This window comes from Neovison vison, chromosome 1, assembly GCF_020171115.1.
Source record: "Neovison vison isolate M4711 chromosome 1, ASM_NN_V1, whole genome shotgun sequence".
NCBI classification, from domain to species: domain Eukaryota; kingdom Metazoa; phylum Chordata; class Mammalia; order Carnivora; family Mustelidae; genus Neogale; species Neogale vison.
In genome coordinates, this window is record NC_058091.1 from 77,323,004 (window position 1) to 77,348,749 (window position 25,746).

The 25,746-nt window shown below is 33.5% G+C and overlaps 1 protein-coding gene across 1 annotated transcript in view; it reads left to right on the forward strand.

The window, feature by feature from the left end:
• Window positions 1-25,746, forward strand: part of TRDN (triadin) — a 297,181-nt gene that overhangs the window by 211,820 nt on the left and 59,615 nt on the right. Inside the window, 2 exon segments of the mRNA XM_044238841.1 lie at window positions 7,275-7,322; window positions 24,323-24,373. Coding sequence (XP_044094776.1) covers window positions 7,275-7,322; window positions 24,323-24,373 — 99 coding nt within the window.

Consider the following 25,746-nt stretch of genomic DNA (forward strand, 5'->3'; position numbering starts at 1 on the left):
AAAGTTTAGTAAATTGATTACAATGTGCCAAATTATATATTCAGTATAAATTGTTTGATCTTAAACCTACTTTTTTTTTTTTTTTTTTTTGGTGAAAAAGGTGATTAATATTTATTAAAGTATGGGGAAAGAACCCTTGGGCAGGAAGAGTAGAACTCTTCATTAAGAGGGGTCCATTAAATATCTACAAGTTGGAAGGGTGAGGTCAGGAAAAAGGAAGGTTTCAAAAGACCTTTCATACGCTAAAAAGGACCTACAGGATAACCCCGGCCTTGCCATTCTCATGTTAAGGTTGTTTATCCCCCTAGCCTGGCATTAACATCAAGATACTAGGAGATTCCTGGGAGAATGTCACACAAGTCTCAACCCAAAGTGGGAGTGGGGAGGTTGCAGGGTGTCAGCTTGTGCTTAAGCTTATTTTTTAAGTCATATTTTCTTTGTCGGTATATAGTATTTAATCATCAATATATCATCTTAGTTTCAATTTGTTTTGTGACATTCAAATCATTTCACTTTCATTTAACATATATTTACGTTTCACATACTATGTACATAATTAAGATCAAATGTAGATGTTAATATTGTTATTGAGCAACTTAAAATACTGAAAAATAGGAATCTAGTTATTTAGACCTCAATTTTTGCTATCACCTAAAAGTTTTCTATGTAATTATAGCTCACGGTTCAAAGCCAGTAGAGTAAAGAGTTAAATACAGATAAGTTTCCATAGTAATTAAAAAAATTATTCTTACCTGGGGAAAAGCAAAGCTTTACCATATAAGATGACTTTAGAGCTAGGTCTTAAATAATGTTGTTATGTAATCATTCGTTGGAAGGGTATCTTGGGCACAGGTAACAGAACCAGGCAAAGTGGTGGGAAATTGTGGGATGTATATGAGGAAGAAAAAGAGTTTCGGGAACATGGTATGAATTAATACAGCCTGAGCTAATAATGCCATAGAAGGGACTGATTTTAAAATTGGACTCTATTTCATGGACAATAGAGAGTTAATGAAAGTTTTAAGTATAGGAATAATATTCAGATATTTGCTTTGGACAGAGGCAGGGTCATTAGGGTGTAATAATGTAGGTGACGTCTATTGGGACCTGGTATCAGTTATGAGATTGCAAAGGAGGGATATTAATAGAATTTGACAACTTACTAACTTTGGGAAGGAAAAAAAAAGAAATGATTTAATGACAATAATGAGTATTCAGACTGGGAGCTAGAAGAATATTGTTGATATTCTTATAAAAGTTAAGAAGGAAAATGAAAAGTTGTTTGAGGAGGGAAGACAAGATTTTAGACATATTTAAGTTAAAGTGCCAATAGCACATGCAAGTGATATCACATAGGAGGCTCTAATTGTAAAACTGGAGCTCCCGATAATGGCAAGACTGCAATATATAGGTGGGTCCCCTCAGCATGGGGTTAGTGGTGGAAACAATAAAAGTCCATGAGCTTGTCATGAAGAGATGGCCTAGAGCGAGAATAAAGTTGGGGTGGAAGGCTGGGAAACATGTACATATGGAGGAAAGAGGACAATCAAAGAAAAAGTGACCAGGAAGATTAGAGTTCAAAAGAAAAATAGATGTAATTATTTATAATGTCATAGTAACTTCAGGAAAAGAAACAATTTCAGGGACAAGGTGGAGGTCACCAAGTCATTGCCAATGGATAATTAATTATTAATGATTTTTAAAAGAGAATTTTCAGGGGAATGGCATACTTGAAAGCTAAGGAATGACAAATGGGTTGAGGGAAGGGGAGGTAAAAAACGGGCAGTTATGCTGAAGAAAATGGCTTGGAATAAAAGGAAACGCAGGTTAGCAGCTTGGTGTTCTTGTTTAATCTAGAGCCATCTTTTTGATCTCAGATGTAAAGTGTTTACCCTTCTTTTCAGGACCAGCTTCCACAGCTCTGTCCTCCTTAATCAGGCATCTGTGCTTTTTTGAGGCATCATCCTCTTTCTTGTTATTGATTTTGTTCCTTATTTTGGAAAATTATTCTCAACTTCAAAACTCCTTTTTTTTTTTGATTACTATCTCTCTCTCTCTACCATTTCTCTCCTCCACATTTTACCCAGTTTCCCAGATACTGGAATGCTAGTACTGCTTCTCCTCTCCCCACAAGGATGAGGTTTCTACCTCATGCATGAGTGTCTCTACTGAGCCACTGATGCTCTGGATAATGCTGTTGATGTTATCCATGCTAAACCAAAGGAGCCATTCCAGTACTCACATTACTAGGTTTCTCAATTGTATTAACCACTTTGCCTCTTCTGTAAACTTCTGTTTTCTTGGCCTGTCATGCAACATAGTCTCTTGGTTCTCCACATGCCATCTGACATTTTACGTCTGCCTTGTGACCTTTAACGTCTGACTTTTTTTTTTTTTTTCTTTGCTGACTCTTAAATTATTAGTGTTCCCAGATTATATTATTAATACTCTGGGGTTTTCATTTTACCCTGTCTCTTTGTGAAATAGATCAACTTTCAAGGTTGTAATTCTGACCTGTATCCTAAAGATACCCGATTGTATGTTGCCACTTCAGGACATTGCTGTGAAAAGGCATTTCTCTGAAAATTTCAAGCTTGTATGCTCAAATGTCCAATAAACATCTTCAAATAAAACCTGTCTTAAACTAAACACCTCACTCCCCCTTCCCAACTAGTTTTTTTATTATTATTGGTGAAACCATAATCTACCATTTATCTCACTAGAAAACTGGGGGTGATCTTTCTCTCCTTCACCTGATTATTCAAAGAGTCTCCAAGTTCTGCTGATTTTATCCTCTAAATATGTCTTGAATATATTTCCTCCTATTCATAACTGTGACTTCCATTTTAATTTAAGCCTTCATTATATCATGCTTGAACCACTCTACTGAACTCGCTATTGTCCTTAGGTTTTTGATTTTTATTTCACTAATATTGATCTTACCAGAATTTCCCCACAATCACAACCAAGTTATCAAGGTCATAAAACTTACTAAGCCATTCAATGTAAAACCCTCTTTTTCCAAGTTGGTCATAAAATAAATAAAGTCCAACCTTGTTAAAATGACATGAGACCCCAAGATCTAACCCCTATTTCCCTTTCAACTTCATTTTCAGACATGTCTCATTTTGAATGCTGCAATAAATATCATATTACTCATAATTCCAAATTCAGGAATATAATGTAAAATTCAGGAAAGTTGGTAGCAGGAAGGAATGGTCTTATGAATACATTGGTCACTTAGCATCATCTAAGAATTGATAAGTCTCTCTTTTCTGTTTCTCCACCATAATATATATCTGAGGATCCTTATATCCAAGAAGTAAGACTGTTTCTTCCACAATTAATGATTTATTCTATTGCTTCAATCATTGACATCCCTAGTCTGTAAACTCAAAATCTGAGCAACCTTTCAGCACAGATAACATTACATTCTTATTTCCTTGGAAGTAGTGGTTTATCATGCTAAGACTGTAGGCCTACATCCCAGAAATAATGTATAAATATCATGTGGGGGACATTTCAAACAATAAATATTTTCCTACTCCTTACTTCTTTACCAGGATTCTAACATACCCCATTTCCAAGGAAGACTCACTGCCTAGGTACAACCCCTACTGCTAATGGAAACACATCAGGGCCTTCATGAGTGATAAGGGTCAAGAAAGGAGAGATTAAATTGTTTTGGAAAATTGAGTCCCTAAAGAAAACTGAGGAGATGAATAATGAAATAAAAACCTGGAACTACAGAAACCAATTTCTCAGCCTCACAGTTTACCTCAGGACTATCTCTAATCCAGGCATTACTTTCTAAGAATGTTAGTTACTTTGTTTCCTTTATATTAGTAGGGATCTCTGAAGGAGTGCAATATAGATTTGCTTTCCTCCCTTAAAGTAAATCCTTCCAAATGTAGAGGAAAGAGAATTTCTCTCAGCACTAAAGGAGGTTTCAGGTACCCTGTAGTATAGAAAAAGAAATTGACTGAGGTCTTCTTTTGATTCCAGGCAGTTAGGAAATCCACTTACTAACATGAGCTATTTATTTCTAAAGTTTATTCTCCACAGAATTAGGCTTGATGAATTTTACATCAGAAGTAGAAGTGAAAGGCTCATCATTTCATGCAAAATGTGTTCTTTTCTGTACAGATAATCAACATTTGCAGTGACCTTTTCTGAGTAACAAAAACCACTTTAGAGGACTATCCTCCTCTATTTAATATGAATGTGGAACCCATCATTGAAAAGAAAACGTGGTCTTTATATATAAGTCACATTCAAATTGTTTGCTGAGAGACATTTACTTTTCAGAGGATTAAAATAAAATAAACTGAAAAGTATAAATTTGCTATGTAATATTTATAATGATTCTTCTGGATAAAATAATTATGAGTAAGATTATATATCCATGGGTTCTATTAGAATTACAGATTTTCAGTGTTTTATTTCTATTAATGTACCACAAATCTTACTAGCTCCTTTATTTAAAGTATGCATAGTAAAGTCTGACTCTAGTTTAGAATTCAAAGCCTTCTGTAATTGGCCTCATCTTTTATTTTAAATTATTCCATATCTCCTCTGTGGGAACATTCCACTTCAGCAAAATTTGTTCACTTTCCTCTAGGTGTATCTAAGGCTTTCCTGCTCCTTTGTTACACCTAAAATCCATCCTATTCCTGGAAAATTACTAACACCAAAGCTTACCCATTTTCCCTTTCAACTCAGGACATTTCTTATTAAGACATATTATTTGTCAACTAATACATTTAATCACTAAGCAAAAACATATCAATCACTTGCTATGTTAGAAACAATACTATACTATTATATAATAGTATAAAAATGTAAGCAATACATGTCTAAATATCCCATGTAAGCAATACATGTCTAAATATCCCATGTGTCAAAGAAAAAATGACATTAAAATTTGGAAATAAGTTGATCTAAAGTATGATGAAAATATTGCATTGAAACTTGGGGTGCAGCTAAACAGTAGTAGGGTAAAATTTATACTCTTTAAAAATATTCATTAGAAAAGAAGAAAGGCTGAAAATTGAATATCAAGAAAGCCAATGGTTTTTTAATATGGAAAATTAAACCCAAATAAATTAGAAGGAAGACAAATTTTTAAAAAGTAATAATAAAATTAAGTAAATTAAGAAGTAATTAAGTAGTAAATTAAGTTCTGCAATAGGGAAAGCAAAAAAGTCAAAATTAGATTTGCCATAAAACCTAATAAAATATATAGACTCTTATGAAAACTTACTAAGAAAAAAGAGAGAAGGCATGAAACATCAGTGTCAGAAAATTAACAATGTCAGGAGACATCATGACAGATCCTACAGAAAACTGAAAATAGGAATATTTTACAATAAATCTGAAAATTTTTATGAAATTCATATTTTGAATCCAAAACTATAATTTTTCCCCCAAAGAAAATTCTAGCCAGATAGCTTCACTGGTGAATTTTTTCAAACATTTAAGGAAAAATTAACACTAATCTTACTCTAAACCTTCTGGGAATAGAAAAAAGAGGAAACATTCATTTTATGGAGCTAGAATAACCTTGATTGCAAAACCTAACAAGGACTAAAAAAGAGAAAAAAATACAAACTAATTTCTTTTATGAACATAGAGACATAGATGCTAGCAAAATATTAGGAGATCAAGTCTGATAATGTGCATGAAAGATAAAACATAATAAAGTTGGTTTTATTTAGGGAATGCAGTTTGAAAAAAATGTAATTAATCAGAATAATAGAAGAAAGGGAAATTACATCCATTATAGTAGATCCATTTAATATAATACATCACCGGAGTAGAAAGAAACTTCTTTAATCTGATAAGATATATAAAACCATTAGCCAATATTCTCAGAAAAAATGAAAAAAAATTCCGTCTGAGAATTAGGACAAGGATGTCTATTATTATCACTTCTATTAGACATTGTCCTAGATATTTTAGCCAGTGCAATAAGGTAAGAGAAAGAAATAATGTGTACAAACATAGAAAAGTAAGAAATAAAACTCACAAATGAAACTATTATTTACTTGAAACAATCAAAAGGATCTACAGCTGAACTATTATAATTAATGGGTAAATTCAGCAAGTTTTCTGAAAAGAAGTTATGCTACCTTTCCCTCCCTTCTCTAGTTCATGACATCGTTTTTTTTGGTTTTTGGGTTTTTGTTTGTTTGTTTGTTTGTTTTTTTAAGAGATCATGGCCAGGTACACTGTAGACATTTTTGATTGCTTTGGTGAATTCTTCAGAATATTATTCAATACTTTTTTACATCTTATGTTTGATTAAACTGAAAACTAAATCATTTGTTAAAGTGGATCCAGTTGGATAGTCAGTTGCTTTGGCAAGAATACTTCAGCGGGCAATACTGATTTATATATATCACACTGTATATCATTAAGAAGCCAGATGGTGAGGATGTCCCAGACATTGGGATGTCCCAATGGTTCTGAGTTTCATCAGTGGTTAAGTTGGTGACAATCACATTGCTTTGTTTCAAAGTTGCATTTTCCCCTTGTAACTCTGTGGGGTAATACCTGGTTGTAATGGCAATATTCAGTCCCCTAATCATCTTTCATCAAATGGCTGCTAGTGTCCTCTGAAGATCCTTGCTTGAGTCAATTATTTCAGTAAGGAATACTGATTTTGTATGAATAATTGCTACTGTTTTGATGTATAAATAGGTTAACAGTGAGTACTCTACTGAGAGCAATGACTCTTAGAGAAAGAATAGTTCAGGTTAAACAGCATCTAAATGATAATCTTATTTCTCTTTTGGTTACTTATGATTTGGGATGACTTTCATATTTAAATGAATCTCAAGCATGACCACACTCTTCTTTCAGTTGGTTAAGCTAAGTTAAGCTTGAATTTAAAGGAATATCTTAGTTGACATTTTCAAGACACTGAATGACTCCAGCAATAACCTGAATTGTAAGTCAATTAATCATAGTCCTGTCAAGTAGAATGCTTCATAGAGCTTGTTTGTCAAAGCAAAATATAAAAGAAGAAGGTAGAAAAGAGTGGAAAAACCAGTCAGAAGAAGGCAAGAAATTATTTCTTTTTTCTCTAATTCTTTAACATTAGATTTAAAATAGGTTTCAGTTGGTTTATAGAGAAATGAGAAATGTTGAAAAGCTTCGAAATAGCTTATTTAGAAGAAAGAGCTGGCAGTGAATGAGTTACAAAATGCTTTTTTGAGCAAAAACAGCATTTCCATCTGGAACTTTTATTTAACGTTATCTCTGCTTTGCAGCTGTACCTGGTAAGAAGGAAGAGAAAACAACCAAGACAGTGGAGCAAGGTAAAAAAAAATGAAGGAGGTTGACATTATCTTCTTTAGAAAGACAACAACATGAGGAGGAAAGCACTGGATTCAGACAGGAGGAAGACAATAATTGTTAAATCTCTTACTCTCTATCACTGTCCTTGCATGTTTTTCTGTTCCAGGGAGAATGTGAGGCAGCAATCTGGGTTTTGTTCTTTTGTATAACTAAACTTTGAGTATAAGTTTAGAGCAGGAAAACTCCACAGACTTCTTAATTATATCAGGGAAAATGCTGAAGATTATTGGGAATAAGGAAATGATCTGGGGTAACTGGTAGACATTTTTCTGTTTGGTTTGTGGTTTTTAACACCACCCCATTGATCATAGTTTGAAGAATAAAGATGACATAATTCTATTTATGCAAAAGTAACTTCTCATGCTTAAAATATAATACGTAAAACTTAAAGAAAAAAAATCAAAAGTAAATTATTTGAGTTTATACTGTAACTTCAGCAATTGATTCTCCCAAGAGGTCTGAAATCTCAATATTAAAAATCAGAATATTAAAAGTAATACATTTTAGTTCTATTTATGTGGCCATGAAATAAATATATTATTCTAGAGTATCCTTGAGAAAAATGCAAGAGTACAGTAGAGTTAAAACTTGTAAAGTGATGTTGGGCCTTCTGTTAGAGCTCAGAGTGCTAATAACTTTAATTATGGTTCCCTGGTCTTTGGTTTTTCATCTATTATAATACTTATTACTTATTGTAATAAAATCAGAACTAGTAATGATTTTGTCAAGAATGAAATCAAAATAATTTTTCCTTTTAAATTTGGGAATAATTCCTAATATGAAAAAAATTTATTTTTGACACAGATATATCAAGAAAACCCTTTAATTTCTCACATTTCAGATAAGTGAATTAAGGTTTTGGATTCAATTAAGTTAAAGGATTGGTTAAAAATTTATTTCCTTGGGCTTTTCAAAATAAAATCAGATTACAATTACACTGAAAATATTTTCAAATTAATTTTGGCTTTTGGGGGCTTTGTGAAATTTTACAATTCAATAGAGAGTTTCTGTCAAGTTCTTTCTGATGTGGGTATTTCTGATATATAAAGTAGATGAATAGGAGGATTACATCCCAACTTTAACTTGTTCACTTAGGCAAGGCCTTGAGCCTAAATTTCTTCTGAAATAAATAAATAAATAAACAAACAAACAAACAAACAAATAAAGGGGTGTTAATTATATCTGAACTGTCTATTCAACAAGATGTGGAGCTCAAATGAGAAAACATGGGAAAGGATATGAAGAATGATAAATTCTTAGATAATTGCATAGTCCTTACTTAGGCATATTTCCTTATCAAATCAGGTGAGATAAACTGTCAAACCACTTTGATCTCACTAAGCTTCACAGTTTTTTCTTTTTATATAAAGGTGTTGATTGCTCATCTTTGACATTTGTAGATTTGCTTTTATAGCCACAGCATATTGAGAAGACTGGCTAGAATGTAAAATGCCCACACTAGTAATAGCACCTAAGAGATAAGTATTTAAACACAGATTTTTTATTTCTTCTTACCTGCATGTTGGTGTCCATTTCATTAATTCTGTAATATTTCCTCAAATAGGTAGGAGACTATATATGGCTCTTAGAGATGTGAAGTTAACTTCTTCACAAAATTCTATAATTAATTTTTTATTAAAAACACCTTTTCGTAAGAGCTTAGGCTCTTAGCTTACATTAAAAAATGAGGTTCTCTCAATGGCTTTTTAAATATTGACTTAGTAAATCATTTTGGTTTTAAATATTGCAAAGCGATGGCCTCATATTTTCAATATATCATAAGAAATAGAGTATTTGGATAAATCGCATATTTTTGAGATGATATATGTATGACTAATAATTGATATGAAAAATATATTTGTGATTTAAAAAATCAAAAGTTAATGTGAAAATAAGTCAATGACATTTTACAGATTTCATCAGAGTGTTCTAAAATTTATTCATAAGATGAGACACTAAATCTATTGTGTACTTCACTTCCTTATGCAGTTTATTTATCTTCAGAAGTATAATCTAAAACCAGTTTATAATGCATTGAAATACAATTAAATAGTTCTTAAAGAGTCACTTTTATTCATTTAAGTTCGCATCATGAACTTGTACTGGGGAAAAATATGATTTTCAAAATTCTTACTAGATTGAAAATATACTTGGTGATCTATATAAAATTGCATCTACTGAACCTCTGAACTTAGTCTGAATTGTAATTGTGCTTAGGAAACATTGATTAAGCTAAACTTTACATTATGGGAAATTCACATAATGAAAGGTGGAATGAATTTCATGTTAATGTAATTTAGTAACCTAGACCTTGCATCACATAAGAAGTAGAAATTTGGCTAATCTAACTTCTGCAAAAGTCCAAAAATGGAACTCTATTTTATCTCTAACTCATGATTAATTGTTTTTTTAGTTATTCTTTTTGTGAAGATCTTAAATTGGCTGGACTAGAATTTTGAGTATTAAGAAACACTTTATAAATAATTTCTCCATTTAAAGGTGCACACACACTCACACACACACCACATCATTAACTATTCCTCCTTGGAATAGGCTGTACTTAGAAGCATCAAGAGATACAAATGTTTAACACAGTAAGTGTTGCTATTCTTATAGTGAGAGCTAAGGAAAGTCAAAGATAAAACATTGTAACACTTGCTACATGCTGTGTTCTACCATAGGAGGACTTATCTTTAGATATTTGCATATTACACCTAGAAAGAGTGCATCATGTTTCATTAAGCTTAATTTATTCATTTGTTGACATTTAATTTCTTATAGTGTACATTTTCTTCCTTGTTATTCACTTTCAAAATTGACCTGCCTCCTAAATCCCATTTACCTTTCTTTTTCAATCTTGATTTCTTTCAGAAGAAAACATTAAGCAATATTTGTTTGTTACTAGCCAGATGAGCAATAGAGTCACTCTAAAGAAGCATCCAGGGGCTAGCTACTTACTTGGGCAGGGAAGGACACCAGTCAAGACAATTAAATTTAAAAGATCTGAATTGTAGATTGAAGTCCCAACATCTCCTCGTTTTTAATTTTCTTCCCTCAAAGTGACTGAAATCCAACAGTAAAAAGGTAAAAAAAAAAAAATACTAATAAATTAGATCACTTGCAAGTCATCTTTCCTTTTCTTTCATTCACACCTATGTATGAGTTCACTTAAGGTCTTCTCTAACAGTCTGTTCTAGAAGCCCACAACAGTGCTGGCATACAGTATGTGTTCAATGGGTATCTGTGGGTTGAATGAATACAGAGGGGTTGTTAAAGAAAAGACTATTAGATGAACTGTTCCTCTAAATATTGTTCAATTAAGAGAATATTTAGTTAATCAAAATATGATTTCCAAGAGTGAAGTTTGCCATATTTTAGAAACCAGGACATAAGTGATTAAATTCTTCAGTTCTAAAATGGAACTAGTAGAGAAAAAATAATAATTAAATATACATTATTCATTAGTGACACCATATTATTATGATCTTTGTAAATGGTGTTCTCACATAAATAAAACTGCATATGGTGAATAGTCATTATACAGATAAACATTGAAAAATTAAATTTTAATAATTGCAACTCTTGTGAATTTTTTTAAAAAAACTTAAAATGAAGGAGAAATTTAAACAATGCCCAATTAAGCCAATATGTGAGTATAAATATAGAAACATTAGGCTTATCCTTGTTTTTCTTATTTTTACAACTGTGGAACAGAATTAGATGATCTCTTAGTCCTTCCAAATGTAAAAATTTTCTATTCAACCATGTGTTTAAGCAGTGTGCTCCTTACATCAAGATATAGAGGCTATTCTCTTTTAGGGGAAGGCTAGTCTAGAAGTACTTTCTTTTCTAAGATTCTGATATTCAAATGTTAAGGAAAAACATGCCATAAACTTGAGTACTTATAGATACTTGAGAATCCTAAAATTAAACTGAAAAAATCACCTCAGAAATATTAAATATAGTTTTCCATTCTCTTAACTATTAAAAATCACTTCAAAATTGTTAAGTAGAAACATGACAGAAAAATATTCACGAAAAAAGATTAAATAGAATTTAAGTGCCTATTAGTCACAAGAATAAATCTGAGCACAATTAGTAGTCATTTTATTCAGGATAAAACTGGAGACTGGATCATAAATGTATCAAATACAGTTCATTTCCTGTAATAAAAAATTATATCTTGCCTTACGTTAAGAAATGTTTCTAAATTCAGAAGCACACTAATTTGTGTTCGCCTGAAGAGTTTCTTTCTTTGCCTTTGCTTCTATTTTGTAAACAAGGGTGCCCTACATATTTGTATTAGTGTTTTAAGTTGTCATAACAGCAGGGAAACCCAAATGCTATTACAGCTTTATGTATTTGTCATCGTCCTTCACCTTTTCAGATTCTTCTATTCTTTGTACATGCACTGGTCTATTTAGAATACGTGATGTGTACTTATTGTAGATTCATCTCATACTTCAAAGTGTATGTTAATAATATCTAGGAGTAATGGTTTCCCTGCGAGAAACTTATTTATTTAAATAATTAATGTTTATATTTCATGGTGTGTCAAAATTATTTTAAAAAGAAACAATTTTGCATTTCAGACCAATGGAGTAAAACTGGAAGTTTAGTTAACACAAACTGTATTTAACTATTTGCTTAATATGTGATTATAAAATAACCTATTTGCACATGTGGACTAAGTCATGCTGTTGACCCTCAATAAATGTTAAATGATAACAATACTATTGATTCCTGTGAATTCCAAACTTTTTCACAACAGTTTGTGCTTTGATTGTTTAATATTTATTGAGCGCCCACAACAGGCTAGGCGCTGGAGAGTGGGTGTGAGGAACATGAAGTGGGCTACAGAGAGAAGATGGTTTACATGCAGAGCTTTACGACACATGAAAAGGAGTGCACTCTGCTTATTTACGTATTTTATATATCTTCAAGAGAACCTTTGGCAATTCTCCATTATCTCACTTGCTCACATAGCGCATCTCACTTCTCACTTTTATTTAATACTTTCGGAATGTTCTCACAATTATTTTATCTTATGAATAGGAAATTCTTTTCTAGTTTCTTCTCACTATGTTCCTCCCCACTCCCCTCATCTTTTTAATAACTAGACAGATCTAAATCCTATCTACACAGCAGAACAACATTTATTTAAAGAAATGTGTATTGTTACATTGATCTCCCGCAGGGTGCTGTAATCTGCCATGCAACATTTGGTTTACGTGATTCACACATTTATTGATAAGAATGCCATTCAGTGCTAAAGAGAATTTCAGCCCAGTAAGAGAGCAATGTGTGCCAATGCTGTTGACGAGATTTGGAGGTGATGCTATGAGACCATCTCAGGGTCGTGAGTTCAAGCCCTACACTGGGTTCAAGCCCCATCTTGGGCTCCCTTTAAAACAACAACAACAACAAACCCAAAACAAAAAAACACACATCCTTTAATCTTCAAGAGTCTGTTTCCATGCTTTTCATAGTGAAATTCTCTTACAAATCCTATTTTTCCTCATATACAATTTCAGTTACCATCACTGGCATGTAAAAACAACTTTTAATTATTTAACATAAATACTTGAAGATTAAAATTTTGTTCAACAGTGAGAAAAATCAGCTTTGTTCCATTGTCATTCTAGGCTAGATTATATAAAGGATTGTGGAAATGCACCATACAACACACCAAGAAAATGCCTCTGTATGAGCTCAAGAACATCAAGCTGCTAATTATGCCTTTTTGTTTTAATATTTCATTCTGCTCCTGCTATTATTTTGAAACCACATATGGATTGGATCTTTTTTCCCTTAGAAATCTTTAATAGAATGTATATTCTAAGCTGTTATGTTACAAAACAAAGGTTTTTCCTGAGTTTTTTTTCTTTTTATTGACTTTTTCTTTCATTTATAAATCAATTTTCCATTAAAGACTTGTTTAGGAAAAAATAAATTGACATACACTACCTTGAATAAAATTGTATAAAAACTAATTGTTATGCTACATCTTATAACAAATTAATGGAGGTTAACCCCATTCTCTAAAAGTCATATTGCAAGAAATCATATGAAATCATTGACCCCACATGCATTGTTACTTTCTCCTTGCTGTGAATGAAATTATACATTTTTGGTCAAATAATTTCAGGAACGAACATGAAAATTTTATCACTATTCTACATAAAATTACCTGTGTCTTATTGACTATTACTGCCCAATTTTTAATAGAATAATAATGTAGTATAAACTGATTGAAAAATTATTCTTAAAAAAATGAAAATTTAATTCAGATCTTTGGAATTCAAGAATGGCAAAATGTAAGTTAAGAAAATTTTTTTTCATTATTGTAACTTACAAAGTTTGGATTTTTATTTCATTATATTCTTATACTAGAATAAAGATTCTAGTCGGAAAAGCCATACACAGCATCTATATTGTCCTAAAACTCTTGGCAATAGCAATCATGGTGAAAAATTCTTAAGTTGAAGTTAGCACTTGTACTATTGGTCCTTGAAAAAAATAACTGATAAAAGTCAATGGTAATTAAAAATATTAACCTGTTTGAACAGTGAAGTATAGATCTATCTCAAAATAAGCTATCTGCCTTTCCCATAGTTTATTCTGTGACATTAGGCTAGTTACCTGCTTCTTTTATAATCTAAGCTTATTTCACTAAGCAATCTCTAGTGGAGCTTTCAGTCATAATATTGTCCAATTCTCATTTATAAAAAATATTTACTATGTCTGAAGCATTTCTACTTTGTCCCAAATTCTGAAGATAGACTTATTTTTCTGATTGTAAGTATAATCTGTACAAAAGTATAAATACATGAAAGTCAGATTCAGATTCGAAAGTGAAAATGCTTAAAAATAGTATGTAAATCTACTAAATGGAATTGTATTATTTGAAGTATTTACTCTGTTTACATTTCAAAATATATGCTTAAATCACACTTAAGAATCAAAAAGTATATCTCTGGAGCAAAGCATGATATTTAATTAAATGAAACGAAGATTTTCTAAATGTTATTTAATCATAAGTGTCAGTAACAATGGCACACAGGATATAGAAATTATGTCCTTGACACATGTAACAAAGAAACTATAAATGATGAAACAGAAGATGTTGTCTCTGGAGACAGGAGGATGGGGATAACACAACTGTGGGTGGCTTCTAAAGTCACCCACAGTGGGTGGGACTATTTTCAAATAAGATGACAATGACTTTCTATATATTGTTGGTCAGTTCATTACATATAATGTTCTTTTATGAACAAAACTTTATTAATTACATTGGCATAATACCAGAAAGAATATTTGGACTTAGCATCTTCAAAGACTCACAGGAAGGATATAAATTTAAAATCTTTGGTAGGATACTATAGTTCCCTTCACCACCAATTCTCCATGTGACTTTCAAGTTTTTGCTCACTGCTTCTTATATATCCAGCACCCAGCCACATGAACCTTCACACTCCATGGTTTGTTTATGTTGTTCCTTATGTTGGAGATGTCTTTCCAATTCCTCCTTAATGACAAACCTCTTATCTAGTTTCAGAATCCACTACAAATTCCAGTACTTCTGTGAAATCTTTTTTCTTTCCATCAGGGGATGTTTGGTAATCTATATGCTATGGGCCTCGATCCCTGTGTATGTGTCTCTATCATCCAGGTAGATGCATTCTGACATTAACTAAACTCACTGCAACCATTTATGCTTTTCCAGCTCCCAGCACAAAAGAGGCACTGAATAAATGTTTACTGAATAAACTGAGTTTATCTTTTTAAAATACAAAAATGAGTCCTCCTTTTAAAATATTGTTCCCAAGTGAAGGAACCTAAATGAGGGTCCTTGTTTTGCAGGGGATCACTTTGTCACACTAACAAGCACTGTAGGAAGGAGAGTTTCCAGGTGTTTTGTTTGTTTGTTTTTAATGGCATTAACTTTTGTTTCACCTCAACTAAATTGCTTTGGAAAGTCTGGGACTTCAATTTTCTTTTACATGTACATATATACCACAAAGTTTAAAGTATTTTTAGACGAGAACTTTATAAAAAAAAATCAAGGAACTCTAATATATAATCAAATCAAACAATGAATTTTAAAAATTAAACATTGGGATTTATTCCTGTATGCATATTGTTTCAACATTTGAAAATTCAATTAATATAATCCATCACAATCCTTCAACAAGCTGAAGAAGAAACGCATGATCCTATTAATGGGAACAGAAAATCACTTGAAAAAATCTAACACCCATTAATGATTAAAACTCTTAGCAAACTAGGAATAGAGCAGAACTTCCCTAACTAGATTAAAAATATCTACAGAAAACCTACAGCTAATGTCAGAATTAATGACAAACAGAAGGTTTCCCCCAGATAAGAAAAATGGCAAGGATACCCCTCTCAATTCCTTTATTTAACATTGTACTAGAAGTACTAGTTAATGCAATAGGACAAGAAAGGGAAATTAAAACTTACCAACTAAGAAGGAGGAAATAAAACTGTCTTTGTTCTCATATGATAAGTATCTGTGTGGAAAATTCCAAAGAATTAAGAAAAACCTCCTGAAATTAGTAAGTAATTATAGCAAGTCTTCAGGATACAAGGTTAATACACAAAAGTAAGTTCTCTTTTATATGGCAGCAATAAAAAATCAGAATGAACAAAATTCAAAATGTAGTACCATTTACATTAGAAATAACAAAATAAATATTTAGATGTAATTATAACAAGATATTTGTATGATTTATATGAGGAGAACCACAAAACTCAAATTTAAAAAAAAAAGAGAACCAAGTAATGAGAATTATTCCATGTTCATGGGTAGGTAGGATCAAAATTGTTAAGATGTCAGTTTTTCATCTATAGATTCAATGCAATCATAGTAAAATGACAGTGGATATTGACAAACTGATATTGTAGCTATCAAAAATCTTATTAGACAGTTTCTATGGAAAAAGAAAAGGCCCCAAATAGCTAAGACAATAGAAAAACAAAGTTGGAGAACTGACACCACTACTTCAACTTCAACTGTATATAAAGCAAGAATAATCATCATAGCATGGTGCTAAAATAGTAGACTAATAGACTACTACTAATAGTAGACTAAATAGCAGTGCCGAAATAGTAGACTAATAGATCAATGGAACAGAATAACCCAGCAATAGACCCACAAAAATATAGTCAACTAAGCTTTGACCAATAAAGGAAAAATGGTTCCAAAGAGAAAGTATAACCTTCTCAACAAATAGTGCTGGAACAATTGGACACCCACAAGTAAAGAAGAAGAAGAAGAAGAAGGAGGAGGCAGAGGAGGAGGAGGAGGAAGAAAAGAAGAAGAAAAAAAAGAGGGAGGAGGAGGAGGAGAAGGTGGTGGGGAAGGAAGGGGAATAAGGGGGAGGGGACGGGAGAGGAGATGCAGCAGCAACAGCAGCAGCAGCATCTAGACACAGACTCTACACCCTTCTCAAAAAATAAATTCAGGGCTCCTGGGTGGCTCAGTGGGTTAAAGCCTCTGCCTTCAGCTCAGGTCATGATCTCAGGGTCCTGGGATTGAGCCCCACAATGGGCTCTCTGCTCAGCAGGGAGCCTGCTTCCCCCCCTCCTCTCTCTCTGTCTGCCTCTCTGCCTACTTGTGATCTCTCTCTGTGTGTCAAATAAATAGGTAAAATCTTAAAAAAAAAAAAAAAAAAAAAAGCTCAAAGAGGATCATAGACCTAAATGTAAAATTGTAAAACTCCCAGAGGATAACAAGAAAATCTGGGTGGTCTTGGCTTCTGGCTGAAAACTTGAAGACGAGACACAGGATGAGATAAAATGTTTATTAAATACATATCTGATAAAGGACAGTTATGCAAAAAATAGGAAGATGAACAACTCCTTTTAAAAAATTGGCACAAGTCTTCGTAAACCTTGCGCTTAAAGGACCCAAGAAGGTGCCCTCCGGTGTCCTGTCACCTCCTTCAGCTGCCCCTCCGCCAAGTGGCTCCAGTGTCCCTGAGGCCGGGGGGCCTCCCGTAAAGAAACAGAAGGCCGATGTGACACTCAGTGCTCTGAATGACTCGGATGCCAACAGCGACCTGGTGGATATTGAAGGGTTAGGAGAAACTCCTCCAGCCAAGAAACTCAACTTCGACCAGGCCTGACCCTGGATTCTGGCCTTCTCATGACCTCTGCTGACCCTCCTTTACTCTCTCACTGAGCCTCCCACCTCTGACCCCTCTCACTGTTGCCCCTGGACCTGTGGATCGCTTGGGACTCTGAGCAAGCCTGCACGAGAGGGACAGTCACAAGGCTGCTGGGGCCACACCAGCCACGCCGTTCCTGTATGCGCATCTGTCCCCAAACCCCTCTGACCTCCACCTGATGGACTTTTTTATACAGAAAACAATAAAGATTGCCCTCTCCAAAAAAAAAAAAAAAAAAATTGGCACAAGATTTGAACAGATACTTTACCAAAGAAGATACACAGATGACCATAAAAGCATATGAAAAGATGTTCAGCATCATACATCATTAGAAAATTGCAAATTAAAACAATGAAATTCTACTGTATACCTATTAGAAGGGCAAAATCCAAAACACTAATAACATCAAATGTGGGGAGTATGTGGAGCAACAGGAACTCTCATTCATTGTTGGAGGGAACACAAAATAGTACAGTCACTCTGGAAGACAGTTTGGTGGTTTCTTATAAAACTAAATGTACTCTTACCATACAATCCAGCAATCTTAGTACATACCCAAATGACTTAAATACTCATGTCCACACAAAACCTGCAAACAAATCTTTGTACCTACTTTATATATAGTTGCTAAAATTTGGAACCAAATACACTCATCTATAGGTAATTAGGTCATTAAACTCTGTTACATCCATACAACGCTACTTTTTGGAGTACTAAAAATGTATGAGCTATCAAGTCACAGAAAGACACAGAGGAAACTTAAATTCTAAGTGAAAAAAGCCAGTCTTAAAAGTCTTCTTATTATATAACCCTAACTATATGATATTCTAGAAAAGGTAAAACCACGGAGATGGTATAAAGTTTAGTGTTGTCAGGGGTTTTGGAGGAGGGAGGGATGAATCAGTGGAGCACAGGGAATATGAGATTATCCAATTTGGGAAATTCAACATCCAATATTTCTTATACAACAAAAAGTAAAATGCTAGATTTAAACTTCCAGGGGAAAAAAAATGCTAGGTAAGTATTAGATTGGAATATATGCTTTTTTTGATGATAAAACTGTCAAATATCAGCTATTTCATTTCAGTTTGATAACAGCTATGTTAGGATTAAAAGTCAGGCAATAAATAACTATAAAAGGTGATTATAATGATTATTAGGTTTTTATGTAAACATCAAAAGGTAATTTTCCTAATACAATGTGGTCAGTATAAAATTGACAAATTTATCAGTTTTTTAAATAAATAGTTATTGAATTCTTAGTATGTATCAGATGACATGGTCTGCCTTAAGAAGTATTGGGAAGGCTATGGCAATCTGGTAGTTATGGAGAACAGTTGATGTGATGTGGTGATGCAAACATGTTCACTGTTCATTCTGAAGGGTCATCTGACATGCTATCTAGTTTATAACCCACTATTCTCTTAGTGTATAGTCTAGTAGTTTAACTCTACCTTTGTAGTTTGATGGTCTGGGTTCAAGTTTCCCACCTCTGTTTAGTAGATGTGACCTTGGACAAGTTTTTGCCTCTTAGCTTTTGCTGTCAATCTATGAAATGTAGATAATACCTAACTCACTGGAATGAGTGAGAAATTAAAGAGAGTAACTCGAGTTTCCTGTAACAAAAGTAGCACAGACAGGGTGACTTAAATAGAAGCTTATTACAGTTCTGGAGACTAGGGAGTGTAAGTTCAAAGTGCCAGTCAGTTTGGTTTCTGGTAAGAGTCCTATTGCTGGTTTGCAGATAGATTCCCTCTGATTATATACCTGATGGAGGAAAGAGAAAAAGAGAGACAGAGAGCAGCTATCTCTTATCTCTTTTGCAAGGGTACTATTCCACTCAGGAGGACTCTAATCTCATGACCTAATCATTTTCCAGAGCCCTGCCTGCAAATACCATCACTTTGGGTTTTGGGTTCCCACATATGAATTTCAGAGGGACACAAACATTCAGTTCGTAGAAAGATCATACGTAAAATGCATAAGGGTATAAAATAATGCTTCATCGTATGTGAACACAAGAATGACCAAGACCTAGCTTTGTCTGCCACCAAGCAAATTGTATCCCTGTAATACTATTTTTTCTTTAAACAAACATGAGAACTTTGGCATCCTGGCTGGAACATAATTACATGAGAAAAAATTAATGACTAATGAAGTTTTCCATGAAAACCAAAATCTTTTATAGTAGATTTAGGACTCTGTAGCTAATTCTGAGCCTACGATGTCCTAGTTTATTTCAGCTCCCAAATATATAAAGAAGTGCTTATTTTCCTTTTTTAAATCATTGCATATTGCTGCTCTTTCCAAAACAGCTGGGCAGAGTTGAACAAAAATGACTAAAATGCACCCCACTGAGGTACTTTCCAGAATTCCAATCAGTATTCTGATTATTAATGTGTAACGAGGACCAGAATATTAAGGCATGTACAAAGTGTCCATTCTCTGCAGCCAAATTGTACAGCCTAAAATCATAACAGTTATAAAGTTCAATCAGAATTTAATGTCAAGGGATATTTAGATGATTTCAGGAGAGTCCCTCAACTGAGATAATTTGAAAAACTGTACTATTATAGGGAAGAGCTCATCAAAAGGACTAGAATACTGAATCCATTGGACAAGACTTTCTCCCCCATTGTGATTGCAAGATGTGTATTGAACAAGTTCTATATCTGTTAGTTGTTTTGAATGCTTATGTTGTGGTCTATGTCACAGTTTTAATATTATTAACAGAGCCCAGCTTGCCGAGATCTCCACAGTGCTTGAGTAATGCAAGGAAGCCCTTCGGAGGTGTATTTATAGTATTATGTAGTTTGTACTTTCTGAGCTCACTCACTCTTCCCACTCTGTATTGATTATGAAGCTTAACTTTCAGAGAATAGTCTAATTTGCCTTATATATAATATCTTGAGGAATACCTCACCACAGTCTCCAAGTCCTGACAGCATTGTCCAGATGTCATTCAAAGCATATTTCATATTATGCTCTTCAATTAGCTGTCCAATTGGAGGTAGATGATAATATCAGTTACAAAATTATATTCTTTTTTAATAAAATGTACGATTAAGAAAGAAATACAGTGAAGGTTCCAAGGTTAAAACAAAAAAGATACCAACATGTAAATATAATTGAATTGGAAACATTTTTAATTAAGGATTTTTGAACAGATATTTAGAGAAAAGCATTTTAAAATGTTACAATTATGTGTGTCAAGAGCTGTAGCCCACAGAATAGGGAATGATTAAATGTATCATTAGGACAAAGACAAAGTTAAAGATAGCTTCCCACCAAGTCATACTTAATTACAAAGTTAATGGACAGTGTCCCAGTAAAATTAAACTCTGACTACATCTTTTAAGGAGGATTCAAAATCATTATTGAATAAACATCAATATATTATATTTTCTTTCATGGGAATTACAAGCACAGCTTTTAAACCATTTAGAGAACTTGAGAATGCTTTTCTCTGTATTGATTTATAAAAATTATATTTTGAAGTTTGGAAAAATATTAAATTCTATAGAATGCCTTTTCTAAAATATTTCTGATTTGTCAAAAATTATGTCTAAATGAACAGAAAATAATAACAGATGCATGTAAAGTATCCACATAATAAATATTTTAAAAATCCATGCAATTAATCACAATTAAATCACTGTAGGAGCAATATTATATTACTTTAGGAACAGTAGAAATGCTTGAAACAATTTAATATTTTTGATGCTATGTGATGTATATTAATAGTCATATCCCAGAAATTATCAAGTATTATTAAACTTATAAATAGAGGTCTCCATATGGTTCTTTAAAACTATTCTTTCCATTAGAAGAAAATCCAAAACGTTTGCTACATTGAAAAAAATATCTCAAATCAGCTGACATCTTGTATCTTCAAAAGAGGTAAGAAAGACAGTTTTTAAAAAAAATGACATTTCTGAACACCTGATTAAAGCTCGCTGGGTAAGAAAGATTAATAGTTTTGAGTTTGGTTCTTTTCACAGCCAAGAGGCTTAAATTGTCTGATGATTCTGTTAGGCTTTTTAAAACTTCCAGTTTCTGTTTCCTTTTAAAATCTAGTTATATGTGATATTGATATCAAACCATGATGCTCCAACAAACACTTTTAATATCCTAATGTCACTAATAATAAATTGATTTTGAACTTGATTATTCAGAGCAATGAAAAATAAACAGCAGTCAGATCAAAGACATTCTTATTTGTGCTATTTCCTTTAACCACATTGCTTGAGGTTCAAAATATTTATGCTTGTGCTATGGAAAAACTCTAGTGCTGATTTCCTCCGTTATAAGATTGTCCATTATTTCAGTCTTTTGTTTTGCGTGTTTCACAGGCATTAAACAAACAAACAAACAAACAAACTCTTTAGAACACTGTTGTTATAGATGCGTTTTATCTTCTACAGGACCATGTTAGAAGAAAAAGCAAATATTATTTCCTTTCTTAATCTTGATTAGATATATTCAATTCCTTAACTTTAAAAAAATCTGGGTCCCAGGTGCCTGGGTGGCTCAGTCAGTTAAGTGTCTGACTCTTGGTTTTGGCTCGGGTTATGATGTCAGGGTCATGAGATCTGGCTCTGCACTTGGCGTGGAGTCTGCTTGAGATTCTCTCTCTGCTCCTCCCTCTTGTGCACTCACTTTATATATAGAATAAATAAATAAATATTTTAAAAATTCCTGGCCTTCTTGACATTGAGTATGTTTCTCTTAAAATGAATAATTTTTATCTAGTAAATTATTTAAAACTTGACTTTCATTTCTATTTTGATCACAGTTTGTGTGACTTTAAAACTTTTGATAATAGCTGATCAAAATGCATAAGATTAAGTATATTACTACCAATAAGTGAATGATATTTCAGTATAGACAAATTATATAAGATTGGATTTAAAATATACAAGCAAAACATTATAATCCATCAGTCTTTTTTTTTAATTTGTATGTATTATGAAGAACTAAATTTTTAACATTCTGGTTTATTTTTTACCTTTGTATACTTAATTTATTCATGAAGTCAAGTCAGTATATGTAAACAGTAAATAAGATTTGTTTGGGGGATTCAAAACTCATGTTACTGATTATATTGTTAGTTTCCATTTATCAGTGAGACTGCAGGTTGCTTCTCTGCAACACTTGCATAAAATCTGCACTTTCCCTGTGTTTCCCACTATTGACTAGACATTTCCTTTTTGGCTATCTTGTGGACACATGAAACATAATACATTCAAAACAAGGATGATATCTTTCTCTAAAGGCGTCTATTTCTTACATTTCATATCTCAATTGATGGCAGATTATCCTTGTACATGTGAAACATGTACAAACTTCAGAAGCTATCCTCAGGATTTTTAAAATCTGTTCTACATCCTACATCCCGGTACACTATTAAATTGGCATTTCCTGACTAGCGAGATTCTACTCATTTTAGGAGCCTAAACCCAAATGGCCTCTTCTCAGTGAAAACCTTCCCAATTATAAAATAGAGCTATTAATCATTTCTCTGTTATCTACAGAGCTCCAGTGGAGAACTTACAGCATGCTGCAGTATGTTGTTACTTATTTGCCGATGGTTTCAAATGCTGTTTCTGTGTACAGACCACTCCAAAACGTAGTGGTATAATTTACACAGACAATTTTACTGAGCTCATGATTTAGAGGGTCAGAAATTTAGGAAGGATCAACTAGGCAGTTTTTACTTGGGTATCTCATATGATTGTAGGCAAATGTGGGCTTAGGCTATAGTCATCTAAAGTGATCATCTTCTGGACGTCTGAGACGCTACACTCACTTAGCAGTGAAGCTGGAGGCTCAGCAGGACCTATTGACTAGGTGCCTGTATGTAGCTTTTCTAACATGGTGGTTAGAGTACTAACCACCCAGTTAGTGGTGGTTAGAGTGGTGGTTGGAGTACTTACCTTGCAGTCAACTTCTTCCAAGCTGTTGTCCCTGGAGAAGCAGGTGGAAAGAACTTGGCTTTCATGATTAGCCCAGGAAGTCACACGTCACAACTTCCATTGCATTCTGTTGGTTACACGTGACTCAAACAGCCGAACTGACAAGTGACCAGCTCAAGCCTCCTCCTGCTCTCTTCTATCCTTCTAAAATGTGTCTTGCTCTTCATTTTCTCCATGTCTATCTAAATCCTTTCCATGTTCAAGGTCCGCCTCAGTACCACCTGCCAAAGCCTTTCCTGGTCCCATCATTCAGCTGGGAGTGACAGGGCCCTTGTGGTTAAGTTCAGAGAAATATCAGCTCAAATTCTAGTCCTCCTGTCTCAGCCATGTGATCTTGGAAACTATTTAATCCCTTTATGTGAAAAGCAGAAATAATAACAAGATCCACCTACCTTACAAGGTTGTCATGAACGTTGAATGGTCAACAGTAGAGAACGCTCCCTATGACATATAGTGAATAGAAAATGTTAGCGACCATTGTTATATCTTCTTTCCTCAAAACACACAGCATCTTATTTTTACCTTTAATGTGTCTATGATAGTTTTCCAATTGTGATAATAATTCGTGGGCTTATTTTGTATCTTTTGCACATTTAGTCGATGTTTTACAGGCAATTTATAACAGGAGTGATGTCTGTCTGAATACGAACTCAGAGCCACTCTCTGAGTTGTTAAGCTTCAGAAAACAAAAACAAGAACAAAAAACATGAAGAAACTTGCAGAGCTGTTTTTTTTTCTTTTTTTTTTCCTGTGATTCCTTGTAACATGTTCTTCCCATGATTCCTCTTGCAGAAATTAGAAAAGAAAAATCCATGAAGACGTCTTCAGTTTTGAAGGATAAAGGTAATAGTTCAATTTAATATAACACTAGGAATTTATTAGCAAAAATATCTGGAAAAGACCATACTACTTTAGATTTATCTCCTTTGCAGATGTGTGACCCCAAACTGCCCAGGTCACACTCATATATTTGAAAACTTGTATTTATTGACTTAACCCTTAAACATTTTCTTCCAGTTCACTGTGACTTGGAAATGCTCTGATTATAATTTCGAAAAGAAAGAGTAAGGATTTTCCTTAAATAATGGAATGAATAAAAAACAAATTTAGAAGGGAAGTAAAGGTTAGAAAGAAAACGCCACCATGTGCTCTGATTCTCTCTTTTTCTATCCATTCACAAAATAGGTATTTAGTGCAGAATCATTCCATGCACTTGCTTATCTCTGGAGAAATAAAGATGGCAAGGCAAGTAATAGGGAGGAAGACTCAAGAATTGGAGCGTTGAATTATTCTTTTCAAAGACTCTTAGTCAAGTTTGGGTCTGTTTGAGTTTTGTAGGCTCTTTTGTTGCTATGAAAGATCATGACATTCTTTTTTTTTTTTTTTTTCCAATTTATTTATTTTCAGAAAAACAGTATTCATTATTTTTTCACCACACCCAGTGCTCCATGCAAGCCATGCCCTCTATAATACCCACCACCTGGTACCCCAACCTCCCACCCCCCCGCCACTTCAAACCCCTCAGATTGTTTTTCAGAGTCCATAGTCTCTCATGGTTCACCGCCCCTTCCAATTTACCCAAAAGCACATACCCTCCCCAATGTCCGTAACCCTACCCCCCTTCTCCCAGCCCCCCTCCCCCAGCAACCCACAGTTTGTTTTGTGAGATTAAGAGTCACTTATGGTTTGTCTCCCTCCCTATCCCATCTTGTTTCATGGATTCTTCTCTTACCCACTTAAGCCCCGATGCAACATGAGAGCATGACATTCTTATCTAAATTTTGTGATCTCAGTCTTTGCAATGGACTGGCTTTCCTTCCTGTCCATCTAAATTCCAGACCTCTTTCTAAGACTAAGGTGCACATATAACATCAAGACTTCTCAGACTACTTCAACTTTCACTGAACCCTCTCTGAATTCACAAACATATATTTATTATCTAATACAAATAAACATATATGTTTTGTATTAATTAGTAGAAATGCCACCTACTTAAGTATCAAGAGCTAATAATATTCATGTTAATTTTTTAGATGGACTGATAAGTACCACATTTGATAATTACTTTCTGTGCATCTAATATACAGTAATCAAAACATGTGCTCACCAGACACTGGAAGTACAAGAGAAGCGTGGTCTTTACAGTGGAATTTACAGTGTTAATTACATAATTAATTAAAATGGAAAGAATTATGGAAGAGATATATGGGGTGCTG